Source organism: Triturus cristatus, chromosome 6, assembly GCF_964204655.1.
Source record: "Triturus cristatus chromosome 6, aTriCri1.1, whole genome shotgun sequence".
NCBI lineage: Eukaryota > Metazoa > Chordata > Amphibia > Caudata > Salamandridae > Triturus > Triturus cristatus.
Window position 1 is genome coordinate 1,466,211,107 of NC_140589.1, and position 23,140 is coordinate 1,466,234,246.

General features: G+C 41.1%; 1 protein-coding gene across 4 annotated transcripts in view; it reads right to left on the reverse strand.

Moving 5' to 3' along the window:
* UGP2 (UDP-glucose pyrophosphorylase 2) overlaps positions 1-23,140 on the reverse strand; it is a 496,883-nt gene that overhangs the window by 141,866 nt on the left and 331,877 nt on the right. For all 4 annotated transcript variants that reach the window (XM_085612548.1, XM_085612551.1, XM_085612550.1 and 1 more), the window contains exon 4: positions 1,999-2,184. In XM_085612548.1, the coding sequence (XP_085468674.1) occupies positions 1,999-2,184 (186 nt within the window). The remainder of the gene's footprint in view (positions 1-1,998; positions 2,185-23,140) is intronic.

The following is a 23,140-nucleotide window of genomic DNA, read 5'->3' on the forward strand; positions in this document are numbered from 1 at the left end:
AGGGGAGCACCACAGAACAACAGAGGAGCAGTGGGAGGGGATAGGGCAGGATGAGCAAATAGAGCACAGGGCCTGCGGACCTCCTCTGAAAACAAGCAATGATAATGCACAGGTTTCGCCTATGTAATCGATCATCGTCCGGTAGAAGGAAAAAGCTCCATGACATAACACAGGAGTGGAGAGGATGTGGCGCAGCGGCCAGAGCTGCTTGCTCGAGAGCTAGGGATCCCACTTCAAGTCTCGGCGGCAGCGTGTAACATCCTGTAATTCTATGCAAATCACTTAGGGGCATATGTATCAACATCACCATTTGCGATTCTCAAATAGCGATTTTTAAAGAATCGCTATTTGAGAATTGCAAAACGGAATGTATGAAAAAAATTGCAAACTTTTTGCGATTTCTTAAAATTCTTTAATTGCGATTAGCAAATTGCGAAATCGCAATTAAGGAATACCTGCCCATTCATTTCTATGGGCCAGGAGACCCATAGGAATGAATGGGAAGTAATTCTCAAATAGCGAATCGCAATTTGCTAATCGCAATTTGAGAATAATTTCAAAGGTGCAAGGGTGTCATGATGACACCCTGATGCACCCCTGAAATGAGCATGTGTGTGCATATGGCACACATACATGCCCTAAGGGCATGTATGAGCGCCACGTGGCACTTTGTAAAATTCAAAAAAGTGCTTTTGGAAAGGAAATTGCAAATTACCACCAACTGAAAGTTGGTGGTAATTTGCGATTTCTTAAGGATAATTCGCACAACTTGGGTGCTTTTTACATATCATTTAAGAAATCGCAATTTGCGATTTCTTAAATGCTTACGCAAAATTAAGAAATCGCTAAATTAGCAATTCCTTAATTTTGCGATGGGATTTGGCTCATACATCCCGATTACCGATTTTTTAATCGCAAACGCTGTTATTTTGCGAATCGCAGCGTTTGCGATTAAAAAATCGTTTGATACATATGCCCCCTAATCTCTCTGGATGATGAATTGTTATATAAATATGCTGCAAGAGTAAAAGACAAAACTTTATGGAACTATAATTCCACCAAAGCGGATGTTAACTGTACTTTGGCTGCAGGACACTGATAAGAGAAGCAGACGAGGAACAAGCATTGGTAAATGCAGGAAAATATGCTACAGCCAATAGAAATGTAGGAAAGGCAAGTGGCACGTTCAGGAACCAATGAGAAGTCAGGAAAGAGAGGAGGATGCAAGTCCCTTTTAAGTTTATATTGAAATTTAAAAACCATAGATTTTTCAAGCACAACGCAAGCGCTGTAAAGGCAAAATCTAAAAAGAGGACAAGGGAGTAATGGACGATCAGGGGAAAGCAGACAGCGGGGAGGTCGGGATGGTAGGCAGAAGAAAAACATGGCGGAGACCGCTAGGTAGGAAGACATGCTAAATGAAAAATCGAAGTAAAAAAGTATCCTCATGTCAGCAGTGGAAGAATATAAATCATCCAATCACAGTATAAAAGTAACAATATTAGTGAGGAAAGCCATTGAATCAAGAGCAGGGAACTCTGAGCAAGGGGCTCAAGTCTATAAACTGAACAGAACTGGTTTGTTTTCAACAGATAGCTGAAGCGGTCTCTAGCGTAGGTGAGACCTAAAAAAACGCATTCAGGGTGTATTTACTGATGTAAAGCACTGGTTCACTTCTGAGCCACTAACGAGGATGTAAAAGTGGGAACCCCAGCTTCGGTTTAAGCTATTATCCAAATGGAAGGGGTGGGGAGACATTACCAGGTATAAAATACGAGGGGGGTGAAGCAAAATGGAAAAATGGCAAAAAAGAAAAGTAATATAGTAGGACAATATGTTGTACACAGTTCTGCTTATTGTAGTCCTCAAGAAAGTGTTAATTTACATTTGGAATCTTGATCGAAAACGTGTCACATTCACTACAGTGCAAGAACGTAAGTACACACTTGGCATTAATTTATTTCAAACCTTTTTACTGAGAAATCACCCGGGACATACCTCAATCTGCTTCACCGTCAGGTCCAAGAAGGTGTTCTCATTGCGCACGCTAATTAAACTCTTGGGACCTTTGCAGCCCATACTGGTGCCTAGCCCGCCATTCAGTTTCACCACCACCAGCTTGTTCAGGGCTGTAGCAATGCTGTCAGGGAGGCCGCGGGCCTTTATTTTCTCATAGGGCTGAATCTGAAAAAAAGCAGAGGCGAAAACACATTACAAAATACACTCACAAGACGGCATGGTTACAGGGCAGTTCAGCCACTCCCAGTAAATGACTAGAATTTCATGGACACCAGTTCTCTTTATTTGGGTGCCGGGAAAGTTAACAGAGAGCCTTAATTATTCAGCTTCTTATTCTACACCGACTATAGACGGAATAAAGGACCCTGAAAGAAGGAGATCAGTTTACACCAGGGAGACAACAGTACTCTAGGAGAGCAAAGGTCAGCGTCACCTAATACACGCTTAAACAAAACTAACTAACTTAAGGCAATCACACAAACTGAAAAGCACTTAAATAGAACAGCTGTGCATTTATGTGTTTTTATAGTTTTGTCAGGTCCGTTTGCGGCCACTGCAGGTGCCAACGTGGTGTACACGTTTGTGAATTCAATGTACAGCCCTACACACCGTAGCACGTTTGTGAAGCCGCGGGGGTCGAGTTTTACACTTTAGACCTTACGGCTCGTATTGCCCCCCACAGAGCTCAGGAAAACAGTCCTGCATTTCTACCGCAGGGCTTTGGAGTCCAGACGCCTCTGCGGGGTTAACTGGTTGATTGTTGTCATATGGCCTTACCTCATCAGATGCCCAACACTGGTGTAAACCAATACCAGTATAAGCAAGCTGGGCTTCTTATGGTCGTAATTTACACCAGTTTACACAATTCGCAAAACTTGACGAGTTACACATGTTACTTGAGCATGTCTGAGGAAACTGGTGCAAGAGAATGGTATTCGCCCAGAAGCTCACAAACATTTTCTCAATCCTCCTCGTGAGGAGTGGACCCACTGTAAATAATACGCATATCTAGATATGCCATCAGAACTTTCCACATTTTCACTTTTTCCCTTCCCACTATAAAAATTACGACCAGAGCATGCCACCCTCCTCCAAGTCTCATGTAATCAGTACATTTGCCTACACGTTTGCATCGCTTATACTTGATTGCTCAGGGGCATCATAGATGTGATGAAAAGCACAGGAAATACATGTACACAGGTTTCTGAATCGTCACTGAATTTATCTCAGTTATTGTACGAGGGCCTCATGATTATTACCTGACCACAACCCTGCTGATGCCCACTCAAGCAACTTCAAATAAAAAAATATGATTGTATAGTTAACTCCTCAGTGAGGGGATTGCATAGTTGCACATCACATGCATGTTCATTTTCTTTCTTCTTTGTGACTCTGTCTTTCAGTCTTACTGGATGCCTGTCTGCAGTATAATGCTGTCCCCCCATCCTCATGCTTTTACAAGAGGAGGTCTCTTGTACTTGCTCTAATGAAGACCAGAGCCAGGAACCCTCATCTGTCAAATGGCAGACTGAAGAAGGATCACCCCCAAGTGCTTATGATTCTCAAAGAAAAGCGAAAACGTAAACATGATTTGCATACCGTTGTTGTTCGGTAAATAATGCACCAATAATGCTGTCAATGATTGAAGAGTTGAGCTTCTTTTTACATTGCTCGCTCCCATGAAAAACAAAGTGTGTTCCCACGAACCACAAGCTGAATTAGAGACAAAATGCAGATTCTTTTTTTATTTGGTTACATATTAAATAACAAGTTTGGGAGCAAGTATCAAATCCACTGGACACTCAGCTCGAACCCTGGGAAAGTGCAACTTTTAACAGGATTAACTCACTCACACAAACGGCCTGCTTTTTGTAACACTCGCTTACTCTCTGGCGCAGCGTTCGGCTTTTCATTCACATATGACGGGACAGTTTCTCCTGCTCTGGCATTTTTTTAACAACTCTGAGACTGCAGGCAGTACACAACACTGGAATTTTTCCATACCATTAACAAAATTTAAAAAAATCGGCTGCCCTTTGCACATTGTTTGCAGGAGATATTTCCAAACGCACTTGGGGTCCTACGAGAAAAAATGTCCAACTGCATAACAAAAATGAACAAGCATTTGCAATGCGATAGGAATTGCATTTACGAGAGTTTGAGCTATTGGCAATGTAATAGCTTAAACTCTCGCAAATGTGAGACCTATTGCATTGCAAATTACTAGCGCCCATGCAGCGCTTTCACATTCATGGAGGCCTTTTACTTTAGACAAGCCGTGTCTACAGAAAGGGGCGTGGCCAACATTAAAGTGAAACCACGGCATGGGGTGCTTTAACAAACAAAAAAAAAAACATCTGTTTGTCAAGTTGACAGGTTAATTTTTTTGTAAAAGCGCCCATGCCACGCTTTCACTTTAATAGCGTTCGCACACCTTTCTTTAGAACCAGCTTGTCTAAAGAAAGGGGCGCAGCCTCCATCAATGTGAAAGCGCAGCATGGGCGCTAATAAACAAAAAAAAAAATCATAAATACACTAGGCTGCTATAACTAAAGTTGACCGCACTGCTAAAATAAAGAAAGAAACTCGGCCGCTATTGTTACGGCGGACCGCCATCAGTAAATAAAATAAAAGCGGGTGGCGTGCTGTGTCGTAGTGGGTGGTATAGGGGCAAATCATTAAACAAAATAGTGCTCACAGCCAAGAAAAAGCAGACCGTGTAACAAGACAAGTAAATTGCCAAGTAGTTATGGGAGGCAACAAATGCAGACAAGGTGGTACCAAGGAGGGACTAACAAGTCTAATAACGTCTCGGAAGCCAGCGTTTACGAAGGACAATGACACAAGCCAATTAGAAATAGGGGCGAAGGGAGGGAGGGGCTTCAAAGCCATACTCCAAGACTGCATGCCTCGCAGCAGCGCATGCGCTGCCCAGGCTCGACCTTAAAAGGATGCCTATGATTTTTGCACTAATAAGCTTAAGGGTCTCAACTTTCAGACAAAAATTCATAAGAACAGTTGTGTAAAACATTCCGGTTACTGTCTAAAAGTATGGAGGATCTTTGTGGTCCAATAAACGGTGTCTGGATACATTAACCCCTTCCCCACTCATGACGGAACCACTCCGTCATGAGCCACGGTCGCAGTGTGCTCATGACGGAGTGGTTCCGTCATGCTGCGGCCGCGCCGCCCACGCGGCGCTAATTCCCCGCCTGTGCGGGCGATTAGCGCAGTGGGCGGAGTCATGACGGAACCACTCCGTCATGAGCACAGCTCAACCGCGGCTCATGACGGAGTGGTTCCGTCATGAGCACCGCGCCGCCCCCAAACCCCCCCCCCCCCCCAGCGCTGTGGCGGAATTCCCGCCGCAGCGAAAGGGTTAAATTCTCAGTCCGACTTTGTAAACCGAATCTCTTGGAATGCATTCCATCACAGGTACCTCCAGCCATATGTTACTTCCTAGATTTTAAGATGCGGACTGGGCCAAATCTCAGGTGATCATACAATATGTGGCCTGTGGCACAATATGAGGAAGCAGAAGAACACTTTCCTGAATGGATCCATCCAAGCCTTTTGACATCTAAATATTTTGTACGGTGGGATGATTCACTCTAGTTACCATAGGGCCAGGATCACATCAGCCTTTGCCTATTTAATACCTTAATATATCGCATCAGTGGTTCTTAACCTTTTGACATTTGTGGGCCCCCACTTAATCACTACTGGAACCCCGACTGAATCATTACTGGAATACGTAGACATCAGCCTATGCATTTTCGATCATTTGAACCGCAAAACAATGCACAAAACTTACATAAACAACATTCATCAAACAAATATATAAATGATGACTTTTTTAAAAACAATTCACAAATCAATATATATAACAAAAAAATCTAAGTCTAAATTATAATTGGGAGGTTGGAGAGTTTCTAAATTAAAATGTGGCCACTCACAATCCATACTATATCTTATTTGATGCACTTGCACTGGTCCCACAAATAAATCTGATGATACCAACTTAATTTTCAGCCTCCAAGTTTACATTTTGCTTCTTTATTTATATACACTTTATTAACCCGCGAATAATATTTTTCTAAGCAGTCGCAGACCCCTTGAGTAGGCTTTGCGAACCGCAGGGCTCCCCAGATGAAAGGAACCACTGCGATTACATTAAATGTAGCCTCTTGATAGGAAACCCCTGGATGAAATGAGATACCCGATAACTTTGGTTCTACACAAACAGATTAGTAAAATGTCAATTGCAAGCAGAACTAGACCTCTAGGATTGCGGTTTCTCTTTCAGAAGCAATTAAAGGTGTAATTTTCCGAAGTCTATTAAGGATCCGTTACAGAATTATCTCGAACAAAGAATTACCCTACACAGCTACACCTGAAGAACAAGGCTTTCATACTGAAATATTGCGTCATACATTAGAAATGGGGAAATAACTTAAAGACAACTATTTTAGTCTCAAAGTCAAAAATGCAACTGACAGAAATGTCTAGCATTATGATGAGGTCCCAATTATCTGCTCTGGTCACTTTACCCAGAACTATCTGTAACTTGGAATGCAGAGTTCTCGGGGACTGCAAATGGGGCATTAAAGTCCCCCTTTAAAATTATGTTTGACCAGGGAACTCAGTAATCCTAGTGCCAATTCGCCCAATAATTCCTTATTCCCCCCCCCCCCCCAAGTATTTTAAGTAGGTGAAACACCGCAGTGGAGTTATGATGGTTCTTTCTAATACAGATTTTGCAGAGCACCTCATAATCAGGCCCTTTGTCAAACACAACTACATTTTGTTATTGATGATAACAAATGGAGAGGTGCACAGCTGAAGATCCAATAAAGAGTCCAATTTGTATAAGTGAATGCCAATTGTTTATGATATCTTCTCAAATCCAAATAAATAAGGTTCATCCAACGTGTTTCGTTCCAAGAAAAAACTTTTAGAACTTCATCGGGGCTAAATCATGTTGAATAGTAGTATATCAAAGTAGTAAGCGAAATAATGATAGATCGGGACCATGCTGACCGGAGGCACGGACACTTATCAAGGTGCCTGTGGTGAATTTTAATGATTTATACCATGAATGCATGACTTCTGAGCTTGATGACTCATTTATTGGCCTGTTGAGGACATACTATTGGCTACTAAGCATTTTTGACAAAATACATGTCATAATACAGGTTTATTATGTTGTAGGTGTTCTTCTGCATCTCCCTATTGGCCCACTTACATCCCACTACTTTTATGTGTATGTTACTACCGTTGTTTTTGGTGAGTGATTGATGTGTAATATCTAATAAGGAGGAGGATACCGTATTGTGATAGCCTCTATCTCTTGGTGTGATTCAATCTGTGAAAGACTACCACATGGAATACACTCTTCTATTTATAAAATGTGTATTTAATAATGTCATTTAGAAATGTTGAGCATGTTTAGATAGAACGTCTTCCCACAGGTCAACATTTCTTAGTGAGCCGAGGGTGAACGCTGAATGGGTTTGGATGGATGTAGAAACTAAATGGCTGATGGAAATGCCTACAGGAAGACTGCCTGGGACTGGCAGTGCCTTTTGGTGCCAAGTTATGGACACCCCATTTACCAGCACCAATAACAACTTTTTGAGGTTCTATTAATTGTTACGATCATCACATCCGAACTGCAGCAACTCCTCTGCTCATTATGCATGTGCTCCAAGCCTCGCACTGAATCAGATGTTGCTCTTCTCTGCCCAAATTAACATAAACCCATTCCAGCCCTGGACACTATGAAGGCAGAATGCATAAATGCATGGACTTTTCGCTTACATTATTTGGAGATCTAACATCTGATTCTAGGTGGACAACTTGAAGTGCTTTTAATTTATGAGATACGGGACCTTGGAAACGGTGCTTCCTTCGTTTTTTGCATCCTCAGTGTTAACTGCCTGGACAAAAGGGGTGGTGACCTAGGTACTACCATTAAATTCACCTAGATAGTTTCCAAACCCTGGTTACGTGTATTTTTGTGAGGCTGAAACTCTGTTCAGATCTTCCACACCACCCTGAACCTCAAACTGGCACTACTGCCAGAATACTAGTTCCTAGCTTCAGCCCAGCATTACTCCCAGTTTTTAATGAACTTGCCACAACTTTAATAGCCTTTAGTAATAAACAGTTATTGGTTCAATGATCCTTCTGATAAATCTGCCAAAAGTCTAACAAACATGCTTCAGGCTCTAAAGTCTAACAATGTTTCTTGGTTTGCGGTCTTAAGAAGCCATGTTGCCAATCTTCTCTGGCAAAAGGAACATCCGATGTTTGGTATACACTCCTTCCCCACAATTTGGTCAGGCAAGCTTTTCTTTAGTTTCCTTGAGGCTCTCACCACCAGTCTCGGAGTTTACATCCTTTATGTTGGCTGCACTGCAACACCTCAGTGCTCTAGACTAGGCTTTATCTATTGAACTGTAAATTGTATATATATAGCGCTTGCTACCCCTGACTTGGCACTGAAGCACTCTGCAGCAGGTAGCATGCTACTCCGTAACCCAAGATTAGAGGTTACTTGTAGATTAGTAAAAAAAAAAAAAAAATTGCATTGTGTTAGGTGTATGTTCTTGATTTCTTGTGTGTTCATTAGAGTTTAGAATAGGGACATAATGATAGGAATGGATTTGAAACGGGAAGTGGTAAGTTGCTTTTGTAAGTAGAAGTCATGTTTGCCTGTTAGGTGGATGACATGGCTAAACAAGCATTGGCATAGCTAATAGGTCTCGCTTTTGGGACCTTATAAGTATTTAGTTATGCAGCACAATATCCTTGGGGCAACAACATTAACTGTTGCATGGTTAAACTCTTATAAGGTCCCAAAGGCGAGACCTATTGGCTATGCCAATGCTTGTTATTATAGTCACCCACAATCATATAAAATAAAACTATCTATGCTGCCTTGATCAGAACCAGTAAGTGAATAGGCATTACAGCAAGCTGCTGTAAAAAATAAAAAAAGTATGTTTGAATAATATCTGGTAATCAGTAGCCATCGTGAAACTAAGGAGGCTGGACAAAAGTTATTAAACAAACGAGCCTATATCTTAGTACAGCGATCCTATCAGCTAATTTCTTATTCCCTAAAGCTGCAGTGTCACATCGCCATATATATATGATGCAGAGCCACTAATGTATGGACATTTTACAACTTGCATATAATGTCTCCTCTTTCCTCTTGCCAATGCAAACATGCGGAACTGGGAAATTCTAGCCTATGCACAATGTAATGTCCAGTAGGCCCCATGAAATATTAGGACGTAAGCTTGAGCAAACACCGCAGCAAGATTTGCTTTCAATGTGGAAAGTCAATTTTTTAAACATGGTGCACGGCATTTGAGCTAATGTGCAACACGGCTTAAAGTAAAAAAACTTAAAAAACACGCTATGACGCAGTTTTAAAAAAAACTATTGCTCAGCCAGCATTGACCGCATCGTAGCACTTTTTAAGCCATGTTGCACAGCAGATCAATTCCTGTGTAACATGTAAAACAACCATTTGAAGTACAATCGGTCTAGCCTTTGGGTCCTTATAAGTGTTTAGCCATGCAGCATATTGTCCTGGGTCATGTGCCGCTAGGGATTGAATAGATGTACAATTACTACACCCTGGGTCATGTAGTGAGAGTCAGGAAAACATGCTTGCCTCTGTTGCGCACAGGGGTGGTGAAAAAGTAACAATAAACCAAAGTTGTACGGGGTCTAGGGAGGCCAAAGGCACGTGTTGGAACCAAAGTTTGTGGTTGAGTATATATATATATATCTCACCAGAGCAAAGGACTATATGTAGGGTCACTGGAATTATGTGATTCTGTGGTGGCGGTATTTTCTGCATAGTCATGGATTTTGCGGAATTGCTACATAATCCATAATCTGTTGAGTAATTTGCAAAATGTAACAAGTTTTTTTTTTTTACTGAAATAGATTAAAATTATTAACAGGTTAAAATGCCAATGAAACACCACATGGAAGTAATAAAGCCATTGCAGAATTCTGCACGTAAACCGCACATCATAGGCTTCAGCGTGTACAAGACAGCGCAGTGGGCTAACAAGCCAAATGTGAAGTTAAGTGTGAACCATGCCCGCCCCTGTTACAAATAGGTATGCTTGTATCCTGTTGGTTAGATTCTAATTTTAGTAAGAACGTTCAAGAGGATAATAAACTTACTGCATAGGTTTGATTTAACAAGATTTGTCACGCAAATTCTAATACAAGGGGGGTACGTCACTGAGTTAAAAGACTTGACTGCAGAGAATCTCGTATAAAGAAATATCAGAGGTTACAACACTAGCGCATTCGTTTGGACCCGGTAGGCGAAGCAATGCCAGTGTGAGCTCCTAACACATCAACATAGCAATAATTTAAAAAGTAAAATTTAAAAGATTTAATGTTTAGACAAGTGAAGTTTCAAATAGTAATCTAAAAAAATAAAAAATCTTGCCTGGTCTTTTCCCAAAGCGCACCAATGTCAGCTACATCATATATCACTCGATGATCCGCCTATACCGAGGGAGGTCTGTGTCCATTACTGTAATCTGTCACTAGCTTTACCTTTCGCTGTATCGAAGCAATTCAGTGTTGAGCTGGTTTCGGATGCCAGTTTTATTTATTTGGAGATATTTAGGTGGGAGCCCATGTGTCTATGGTGGGTGTCAAGCACCAGGCAGGAGTAGTGACTACTAAGCAGGACGCAGGCTTCTGTGAAGGAAGGGTAGGACTGTCCCTGAGAGACTACAAGGTTCCCCGGACTTTTCTGGCACATGTTGGGTTTCGCCTGCAACCAACACCCGATTGCCTAAGATCCCTTAGTCATCCAAGCTGCATCAGGCTCTTACACTAAGTTAAAGCGATTCAAAACACTGGATCGCTAAACCACTTAAATGGCGTCTCACAGTGGGATGGCAGGCCAAAATAAGGAAGCGGGAGCGAGCGTACCGTGGTGTATGTAAGAATAATAAAACGTTTAAAAGCAGAGAACTTGAGTAAAAAAAAAAACCACATTTTGCAGCACCCCCCACAAGAGCGCAAATTCAATTACAGTCCCAAGTGTGCGGAAAAGCAAAGCGTGTGAAAACAACAATCATTACTCAGCAGCCAAAATTCAGAACTGACCAGCAGTCTTACCGGCACCAAGCAGTCTTACCGGCACCGTGGCCAAAGTAAATAAGGAGGTAGGCGATCTGCGCATAACCAAAGAAACACGCACAGCCACCGTTGTTAAAAGATGAAGCTCCTCATGCTGCGCTGAAAAAACACATAGAACGTTGGAAAAGTAGAGAAACGCGCACAGCCACCATTGTTAAAAGATGAAGCTCAGCATGCTGACGTTAATATGACGAGTTCCAAATACATGACGAAAAGAACAGACTTGCGAGGGTCAGGAGGTACGAAAGCAAGGAACATTAACGGGAGACAAAGTGGGGGGGGCAGAGTGAATCCTATGGGTAAGAGCGGAGGCGAACCGGGATGGAAAGGAAACGATAAAATAAAAACAAGCATTGGCCGCGCGGCCGTAAAAGTAACGCGGTGTGGTGAGGGAGGGGCAGAGCGAGGCACGCGGTAAGGGTGCCATGAGGAAAGCCAGATGGCGGCTGTGCGCGTGCTCGCGCGCATAACCGCAAGCTTGAGGCCAGCAAAAGCGTGTGGTCAGAGTTTTAAAAGCCCATTTACTAAATGTCTCGCCATGCGCTGGCTCAGGTGAGACCTAAAAAGGAGGGGAAAGGTTGCAAAGGATGTTTGGGGGATCATAGTAGTCAGAATGGTTTGGGATAAGTCAGAGACGGGATGGATGGACTAAGGTTGAAAGAGGATTTTTTTTTAACCTTAAAAAAAACCGAAAATTAACTTAAACATATGCACTTGGTAAGGTTGTCTTGGGCTGGAGAAAACCCCTCTATATAAATACCCTAATGTGCACAAAAGCAGTAATACTTACACGGTCTGATGTGCACATTTATCTTGCGGTGGTGTGCAAATATTTTATGACATTTCTTAAAGTTAAAGTAGCAGTCATAAACATTTCTATATATGCACCTATATGTAGATAAAAGCAGCCATTATGCCATTGTCTGATATAAACATGTATCTTGTGGTGTAATATACATTTTCTCCTTATATGAATATCTTCTAACACCAGGAGGCATGGTTCAGTGTACAATGACAGATATGTAACAACAACTTCATCTCTATACTGTGAGAAGCATAGCTGGCCATGTCTGCATATTCTGTTTGGTGTACTGTTGTATAGTGAGTATAGTTGTCATGTGAGGAAGAGCCAGCTCTTGAGTAATCTTCTGAGTAAGACGGTTGTCAATGGACCTTATGTGGTTAGGTAATGAATTCCATTGTTTTACTGCTTGAACAGAGAAAGATGCTCCAGCCATGTTATTTTTCTTTTTTGTGGTAACGCTGAGGCAGGGAGCACAGTTTCCTTCGTTGTATGTATTTATTTATTTTTTCCCAAAATAATAAGAGGTCCTTTGCCATGTATTGCTCTGTATGTGATCCAAAGCAGCTTGAAGGTGGATCTTCTGCCAACTGGTAACCAGTGTAGCGCCCTCAAGGCATGGGAGATGTGCGCTTGTTGCTTTACATGTAGGAGTAAGTCTAGCCACAGCGTTTTGAATTCTCAGTTATCTTCTCATAATTGACAGAGTTGAGGGGTAATACAGACTATGCAAGTAATCCAGTTTTGTTAGAACAAGAGATGGTATCGAAAACCTTGTGAGGGAATCCTAGGTGTGGAAAGATGCATTGCAGTGTTTTCATTGTGAGAAAGTTTGCTTTGCCTACCTTTTCCACTTGTGCATTCATTAACAGCTTGGTGTCCAGGGTAATTCTAAGGGCCCTCCTTTGATATTTAGTGGTGGTCCTAGATAGTCATGCCAGGCGCAGAGATGGTCATACATTTTTCCAGTCACCACAGGTGAGTATTCTGGTTTTGGAGGCATTCAATTTTAGATGGCTCCATGTCAATGGTACAGAGCCGATTTTTGATATTCCAATGCCCTTTGGGTATTCTAGTTTTAGAAGTATCTGCGTGCCATCTGCATAGTGACAGAAGGTGATGTCAAAACCATTGATCGGATCCGGTAGTGATTACATATAGATGCTGAAAAGCATGGGTGAGATGATTGAGCCTTGATGGGCACTTGCTTTAATACTGTATGGTTTGGAAGAGAATTGGGCGTGTGCATAATATTTGTTCTATTGTGCAGGTACAATGTGATCCTAGCGAGAGCTGTGCCCTCTATTTGGACTTTCTCAAGTCTTTGGATTAGTGTATCATGATCCACTGGGTCAAAGGCCTCTAAAAGGTCCATTAGAAGAAGGGCAGCAACCCTGTTCTGATTTACTGTGTTTTTAATGTCATCGCAGATAGAGCTAAGGGGAGATTCAATGCCTCTTCCTGGGCTGAATCCAGTTTGGAAGTCAGAAAGTATGGAATACTCTTCAATAAATTGTGACATCTGGGCGAAAGCTGCTCTTTATATACATTTGCCCAGGAATGATCTGTTTGTTATGGGTCTATAGTTGTCAAGGTCTTGATTGTCCAGGGCAGGTTTTTTTTGTTTTTGTTTAATAACTGCCATATGTAGGTCTTTTTGAGTCCACTGGGAAAACAACTATAAAGGAGTTGTTGAGTGTTTGACTGAGATGGCCACAGAAGTTGACAGTAGAATGTTTTTGAAGATTTGAGGTGGACAATGTAAAAGGAACAGCCTGCTGACTTGCTCACTTTGACAAGATCCACAAATTGAGTTGATACCTCTATGAAGGAGCATAGAGGCTGTGCTTGCCCTTCCTTGGAGGGGTTTGAGGGCAATGGTTTGAGACGGTGTGTGCATTTTGGCTTACAGAATGCTGCGCGTATTTTATAAAATTCTTTATTACCACACTGCATTGTGGATTTGACTGGAATAGTAAAGTTCTTTTACCTTTTTGATTGCAGACTTGTAAATTCTGTTGTCTCTGTGCAGGCATATTTTTTGTCTTGAGGTTTGCTTGTTTTGAGCAAGATTGATTGAAGCTTAGCAATTTGTTTATTGATTTCTTTAAATTAAGTATTCATCCCAGATGAGTGATTGATTTTGTTATGTGTAGATGTTTTCAGCCGAATTAGAAGATCAAAAGCTTTCTGGAGCATTCATAGAGTGTTTACCAAGAATTGATTGTGACTAGATCTGTGTTTGAAGTAAGCACGTTTTCTAGTTCCTCCAAATTCAGCGTGTTCCAAGGTCGATATATAGTTTATGATTGAATATGATTTTATTTGAGATACGTTTTGGTGTCTTGTGTTGGAAGGCAATGAGGTAGTAGTCTGGCCAAGTAACTGGCGTAATTGATTGGATCAAGACTAGGTGTGGGTTGGCAAAGATGATATCGAATGTGCGTCCAGCAATGTGTGTGGGATTGGGAATGAGCTGTTGTAGGTTAGGTGTGCCTAGGAGAGTGAACATGGCTCTGGAATGTGGCATATTAGGTTTGTCAAACCATATGTTGAGGACACCAAGGATGCATATGTTTGAGTATATAGTCAAAAGGTTAGAGATTCTACTAGCAATGTGTCAGGGAATGTTGCATTAATATATGGTGTTCTGTAGAGAAAGATAAAGTAACATGAAAAGGTTGGGTTAGAGTTGGATCTGACAAAGAGGGTCTCACCACCTTGCAAAGACACTTTCTCAGCTTTGGTGAGATTTGTTGTTTAAAATGGGACTGGTAAGTTGCCTCTTTTTTGCCTATGTAATTTTGTTTTACAATTTGACATCCTGGTGGAACATCTTCACGAAACAATGGTGCCATGATCAGGTATGAAAAGGAAGTCTGGCTTTGGGTCTACCAATAGGTCAAATATGTGATATTGTTTTTTAAATGGAACAAGAATTTATCACTAGGTAGTCTTAAAGGTTTTTGTTGAAGGTGGTGTGAGTTTGTGGTGCAGGAAGGTAAGTAACGTCTTTTGAGGCTTAGGGTGGTGTGTTCGGGTTGGTCATTATAACTGTAGGAGAACAAGAAAGTGCTGTGCTTATCAATATCTTCCTCCAAAAAGCTTACAAGACATTTTTGGGTCTGCTTGCATGGGTGGTGGCAACTGCTTGAAAACGAGGGGCAGGGTTGTGGCATTGTGTGTGAAAGGTAGTTATGTTTTGTGATAGACAAGAGGAAGCAAGGTTATGAATGGTATTGTGGTGGTTTTTTCATGTGGCATGGCTCTGAATTGAGCAATAGATTATGGACATGTGAATGAGAGTTGGCATATGTGGAGTTAGCGATTGGTGTATTTGTTGCATAGGGAATGTGAGGAAGAGATTGGTGTAAAATGTGCGTTATTTCTGCTGATATTCACATAAGAGTGAATGTGTGTAGGTATGTTCAGATAGTGGGGAGTTTTTGAATGTGTGAGATTTTGTTTTGGCAAAATTCGAATGTGTGGTTTTGTTTTCGCGGGGTAGCAATTTCTTGTATATTGGTAGTGGTTTGAGGTGTAGGTATTAATTTTGAGCGACTGGAGAGTGGAGTATCTTGAATGAGAAGGGAGTGAGACTGTTTGAGAGTAGAGTTTGTGTGGTGTGAGGGGGGAAAATAATTGTTTTGAGAGATGGTTGTAGGCTGAAAGGGAAGATGAATGTGCCTTCCTGGTGGAGGAGAGGTTTGAAAGCGTGTTGTCATTGGTTGTGTTTGAGAAGAGGATGGCTGTGTGGTAATGTGGTATGATAGATAGTTGACAAAAGGGTTCAGAGGGGTGGGAAGGGCAATTCTAGGAGAAGGCACAGTGTTTTGAAAGTTTTATTTGGAAAGAGTGGAACTTTATGAGATTAACTGTGTCAATGTTTTGTTTTATTGTTATGGAAGCAAAATGTATATAGTTTTGTTTGTGTTGTAGTACAGAGCTGTGATTTGTGTAGGAGTATGTGGGTGTAGGAGTACATGGGTATGTAGAAGTGTGTTAAACACCTGGTTAGATTTTGGCGAGTTGGTAAATGTTGGATTAAACTAGTTTGTTGGTAGAAAGTAGTGTGTGTTTGATGTGAGCTAGTGTGCATGGCTGTGTATATGGCTGTATCTTGGAATGTGCTAGTAGAATACGACACAGGCAGCATCCCTGGCTACTGCCCCTGACCAAACAAAGCAGGTGATGCCTTTGTCCTCTCTGCCTTTAGCCGAGACGCCTCTGGGGCTGAGGGCTTATAAAGACTGCTGGGGAGGTGACCCAATCCTTTCTCAGACTCTTTAGCTCAGCTGCAAGCACAATCAAGTGGTTGCCCAGCAACAGGACAAAGAGTTCACCTGGAGGAGTGGAGTGGTCAGCGTTTCAATGCACAAACTGTGTCTTGGAGAGCTGGTAGGAAGAGGGAAATGGAACGAAGGGAGAAGAGAAACTGGGTTTTCTATGTTAATATGTATGTGGAGTCTCTGACCAAACTTGCCAATTTGCAAGACCTTCACTTTTACACATATCCAGAAGACATGCACCTTATAATATGGCTGGGTGGAGGTCCTCTGATCTTAACTTTTCCAGCTCTATAATAGTTTTAAGAGTGGATTCCTGGCCACTGGGTCAACCTTAACTTGGAAAAAACAGATTCTCATTGTGGGTTGCCCCCTGCACCGACACCCACTGGCTTCAGGAGATGAGGACCTACTCCTTTCCTGCCTGCATTCTAGAGTTTTTGTTTTCAAATCCAAACTTGGCCCGTACCATAAATCTCAGGTTTTACCTTTCACCACCTTTTTTTTAAACTAGTTTTCTTGGGTATCTGATTTTTTGTATACATACAAAAACACAATGTGTAGACATAACGAGGGAGAGTAAGACGCTGTTCCTACACATAGCTGGTAGAACATGTTACACCATCATATAGTCCACAATGTATAGCATTAACTTAATAAGTTGACTTTCTACGGTCATAGATACAATCTGTATGGTATTAAAAATAGAAAACATATAGAACAAGTAATCGTAACTTCTCTTTTACCACTTATGATAAGTTATACCCTTGCTCACTGACAACAGCTGGAAGTCATGGACTCTGGAGTGGCCATTAACGAAAGTCTTCCCATAGCCTCTGGCACTTGCACCTCTGGAGACTTCCACATGGAAAGCTCTAACAGTAGCTCAGATTAAAAGTAGTGAATGATGAATACCCACATCTCTGAAATCTTCCTATCATAAGACTCTGTTGAAAGGCTTGCAGTTATGCTTGAGTCCAGTTTCCATGTAATGAAGATACTTTCTGGCGTTCAACAGAACATTCAAGTTATCAAAACGTTAATTTGAGGCGCACTCCCTTATAGAAACCCTAAACTCAATGACACTTCAACAAAACCTTTGATTTCAAAGAAGCCCTTAAGGAGTAAGCTAAAAAAATATCTTCAGCAATAAATATTTAGTGATGTGTTACATCACTAAATATTTTCTAAAAGATGATTTTTAACGTACTATTCGAGTAAATGTTCTACAGCAAAATAAATTGCCAGACAGAAGATGGCGAGCTCTGCACTTCCCCTGCATATAATTTACATCGAAGAATGGATGTCACTCTTCCCCTGAGGTGACAATGAGATAATCGGAGGTTTGAAAGTGCAAACTGGTGCTTTAGGGTCAGAAATACTTTGATACAATTTGAGTGTAGAGCTTTGTGCAGAGGGGGTAAAAGGTTACCTCTTGAGCAATTAAGATGTTTTCTTGGTGGGCACTAAATCCACCTGGAAAGTTTTACTTACTTACAGAGTGAAGCTTCAGCCACGTTCTTACTGGTTTACTGAGAAGCAAAACAAGGTTTTCAGTCAAACAGGAACTGTATGTATTTTCTTGTAACTTATTAAAATGGAGCAAATTCAAAGGAGTAGCCAGAAAATTAAAATACCCAACGACTTTGACCAGGCCAATAAGGTACTGAGTGAGCAAAGTGGGCAAGTCTACTCGTCCCTACAGCGGGGTGTGAGACCCGTTGGTCTACTCGCCCAAGAACCTTTTTTTATTTTTTGTGAATGGCAAAAAAAAAAAAAAAAAGTGGACGAATTTTTAAAGAATTTGCTCAAAAATCAAAATGTATGACAGGTGAGCCTGAAAGGGTGCTCATGAAATTAATAGGAAAAAAACGTAAGTATTAGTATTGTGCAGGGGCTGGCTGACCATACAAAGGATTTCATTAAGTTTTGTTACTTATTTTTTTTTTATAACTTTCCTTTTTTTGCCACTTTTTTTTTTGTTTCATTTCCTACGTTTAATTTCTCTCTATTGCCTTCTTTGCAGATTTTAATTTCTCTTTCCCTCCATTTTCATTCTGGTGAAATTTTATTGATGAGCTTGCTCGTAAAAAACAGACAGACGGGGGCCCATAAAGTAGTAGTAATACTTTCACGGTGACCCAGCTTAGCAGGAGATCAGACCCATTTCATTTGCAGTTCCTGGTGTAGGTAGATTGACACCACAAAGAGTATTAGTATGTTTTGTAAAAGTACAAAGATAATGTTGTATACACATATGCGAAAAGGGAAAGTCGCCGTTGTAAGTCAAGAACATAAATGCGGACGAAACTACACAGTGTGTTTTCTTCTTTATGTTCAATCCGATTAGACTTTTAAATTTCACATTTTATGTTATGCATTTAAAAGATTGTCTATCCAATGTAGGACTGGCACAAAAATACACCATTAAGGTCATGGTGTTACCACTACACGGTCATAATTTAAAACTTGGTGTAAAAGCCAACTGATTCGAATTATCAGAATCACGATTTACCATTTGCAACCACGAGTGTGTTTTTTGTGCAGCTGAGTTGATCTTACAGATGTAAAAACATTGTGCGAAAAGGGTCCAAAGAGATTTTGAAGTCTCACTAATGGTACAACCACTCTGCTCCCATGAACCAGAGTCGTGTTTCAGATTTATCTGACAGCATACACAAAGTTGCTCCCAGACAGTGGAGATGGAACTACTAGTGCTGGAGGTGCCGTACTACCCCCTCATGTTATGGAAGTGGGCTCAGTGAAATTCGAAATAAGCTGCATTGTACATCTATGTTCAAAAGCCGTCAATTGTAAAGCATTATTAAACCTTTGAGACACTACTTTTTTTGTAACTGCACCTATTTTGTCGTGATGCATACAGGTGTGGTGATGTGTGGAAAATGTGGGGCTTTTGTTACTTGAAATTAATAACACTGACACCAACAGAGCAGAGGGTGAAAGAAAAGTAATTTCGAAGGTTTCTTAACTCACCCATGTAACAAAAAAATGCTTCTTTTATAAAGTGAACCTATGTTAAAGCTAAATCCTTACTGCCAGTACAAATAAGACATATACCTCTAAATATTTAAGTGTGTTAGACGCAAAGGCTTTTTTTGAAAGGTGCCATGCACACTGGATAAAATTGCTTTCTTTTTATTCTTTCTCAGTGCAAACTAACACAATTACAGATCAACAAGCTGGTGTGTTTTGTACCATTAAATTTCGAGAACTCTCAGCAGGTCCAATACAGTATTGGTGTACGATAGACTATGTATCAAATAGGTTACCATTTTATAATATTTCAGTAGACTGCTGTGTTGGTATTTCCCTCAGTTCGGGGTCAAGGGATCTGCACAACATTTGCATGAGCCCACCAACTTCCAGGGAACTACCATTGTATGCAGGTTACTAGAAACCTACCGCTGCATCTATTAAATTGAAACTACACGAGTACTCTGATATGCATAGGATGTGGGGAACAAATGTCTCTGAAAGTCAACTCACTTTTAGATGCTACAAAAATGAAACGCAATGCTGTTTACAATCGGATATTTATCACTTTAGTTGAGAAAAATTTGAGAAAGTATATTTATTAATACAATTTTGGACATGAAGATTAACCACACAAGTTTTAGATTAGAACATTTTTGCAACTGTATCACAAATGATTAATTCGTATCACCAGCTAATTAGCATACATTTATCACACCTAGCTGGTAATTAGACTGTAACTAAAGAAGGTGTCATTTATGTACTGTGCATACCACAAAACATGAAACCAGGCAAAGACAAACTCAGCCTTTCATCCTTCTGAGATCAGTGATTTGAATACCATCTGATTTGGTATAAGTACACGTACGAGTTACACCGATGAGTAACAGCAAAATCACAGTATTAAGAGCAAAGTAAAGATAAGTTATTACAAATCCTGTAGTATTTTACTTGTAAGCTGATATGGGAGATAGAAGGGTTTTCTGTGTTGGTATTACAGGTTCAGCTCTTTTTACCAGCAAAGAGTATCTAACATTGGCCAATTAATTCTCCCTGGAGTACAGTGGCACCATATCGGGTTAAGGTGAATGGTGCAAACCACTGAGGTCTAGGTTTGACAAGAACGTTGTTCATCAGTCACCACTGTTTAATGTGTAACCCTGAACTATAAATGATGGAAAATGATAGTGGCCCTCACAATTACCAGTGGCCGAGATTAATTCAAGCATTCCATCCTGCACTTGCTTACACTAGACACGGTACACACTGGCAAGAAAGAGGTGGCTATAACAAGACACACATAGAAAATCTTTTAAGGGAAGTATGAGGATGAAGAGAGGGAATCGGGAATTAAACAAATGTCCATTTACACCAGGAGGACAAGGCGGGGCAGGAGATGGAGGGGCGCAGGACGAGAGGCTACATGAAAACGAGGAGTTGGACGAAGAAGAATTAAATGATATAACTGTAATTAACCTGACGGGGAAACCGATCAGTGTAGAAATGAGCACACTTTTACAGAAAGGGATGGGATTCTGTCCAACAAATGTAAGAGACTTATGCAAAACCAAGGTAGACTTATTCAAATACATGAGGAGATTGAAATTGAAAAAATTCTTCACACTCAATCCTGTAAAGCACCCGAGACAAATCACTACAAACTAAGTCAGAGTAATTTAACTATACAAGATGTATATGATTCGAGAATGTTATTATCCATATATGAGCAAAAAGGTGACCCTTACACTATGAGTAGGGTACTAAGTGATTTGAATGTACATATGGACACCAACATAAGTAGTGGATTAAAAGAAAAATCAAAATGGACTCCGCAGCTACCGGCAGGCAGCAATTTGGACATTTTTCATAAGTTGGTATTACTAGACCTACACAAACATTCCTACACGGAAGCACATTACACCAATAGAAGGGATAACCTCACCAAGGGAGAGAGAGAGGGGTACTTTTTGCACTACAGTCAGATAGGGGGATCACAATACGAGAAGCAGATAAGGGGGGCAACGTGGTCCTAATGAATCGTGCAGACTATGAGCAAGTTATATTATCCCAGCTCAATGATATAACATGCTATGAAGCTCTACCTTGTAATCCTATCTGGTCCCTTGTACAACTCATCAACACCAACCTTAAGGGATGGCATGGCCAATGCCTCCTGGACAGAAATGAATACACCTACCTTATGCTAGACCGTCTCATATACCCCTGCATATATACTCTTCCCAAGATCCACAAAAATCTCTTTTCCCCCCGGACAGGCCAATAATATCTGGCATAGGGGGGACGACTGAAAGGATTTCTGAGTATGTGGATCCGTTCCTATAAGCCCTTTGTCCACAACCTACCATCACACATCAGGGACACCAAGCATATTCTGAGCACACTCACATAGGAGGACAGTATGACACTCTTAACACTAGACGTCATAGCACTTTATACAAGTATCAGACATTATCTTGGACTACAGGCCTTGCGCCGCATTCTAGGCCGTAGATCGGCCAGCCTTTGGGAGCACACTGAAATGCTTTTTGAGATGACAGTACTTGTCCTGGACAACAATGTCTTCCTTTTCAAGGAAGGGTGGTATAAACAAAAACAAGGGGTGGCTATGGGCTCAAAGGTTTCTCCCTCGTATGCTAATCTTTTCATGGGCAGACTGGAACAACAAGGGATTTGGAGCGAATAGGGTAGTAACTGGAATGACTCGCTCTTATTTTGGGGCTGATTCATAGACGACTGTCTTATGGTTTGGACAGGCTTCACCAAAAAACTTCTTGAATTCTTCACACACAATAACAGCAATGAAAAAACATCAGATTTACGTTCCAGTACAGTCAGAAGAACATCACATTCTTAGATGTTGAACTTTTCATTCTAGATAATAAGATTCAAATCAGACTATTTAGGAAACCAACAGCTTGTAATGCAACCCTTCATGCCTCAAGTGCACATCCAGGTCACCAGATTAATGCTATCCCACACTGCGAATTTACACGTGTCAGGTGTAATTGCAGTAGAGAATTGGATTGTATAGAGAGCATTGCCACTAGATTCTAACGCAGAGGGTATGCTAAGAGAACTACACATAGGGCCACAGAGAGAATCTCTAAAATCAGTCGACAAGATACCCTTAAAAACATACCAGAAAAGAGAGAGAACAAATAGTACATTTAATTACGGATTTTAACAAGCACACAAACACGCAGTATGTGTAGACATTGGCACTTCTGGCAGACAAGAAACTGCAGAGATTTACAACATCAAGGCCGGAGATTACCTTTCGCAGGGGTGTATACCCAAGAAATATTCTCAGCCCTAGCTACCCAAAAGTGGAACAAACACCAAACTGGCTTATCCAACACATTCTAGGCTTCTCCAAATGCGGCCACTGCTCCATGTACAGATGGGCCACTGACAGAAAGAAAGAATTTAGGGGACCTAACAATAAGGTGTACAAAATTGACATCACCGGTTACACAAAATATGTAGTATATGCTATGGAGTGTAAGTGTGGTCTAAAATACATTGGAAGTACCATCAGGAGCCTCAAAGAGCACATTGGGGAACACATGAGGGCTGTAAAGCAAGGGGACAGCAGATATCCGCAAGCCACAAACATTTCTGAATGTAACTCTCAGAGCACACATAGAACGTTCTCCTTCAATGGTTTTGAGGTCATACCCAAAGTCCCAAGGGGAGGTAATAGGGAATTAACACTCAGGAGGAAAGAGGCACTATGGATTATGAGACTTAAAAGTGTCGAACAGGGCTTGAACACGGACCATGAGCTTCAATACTTCCTTGGAGATTAGCCTGTACCCACGTCCAAAAG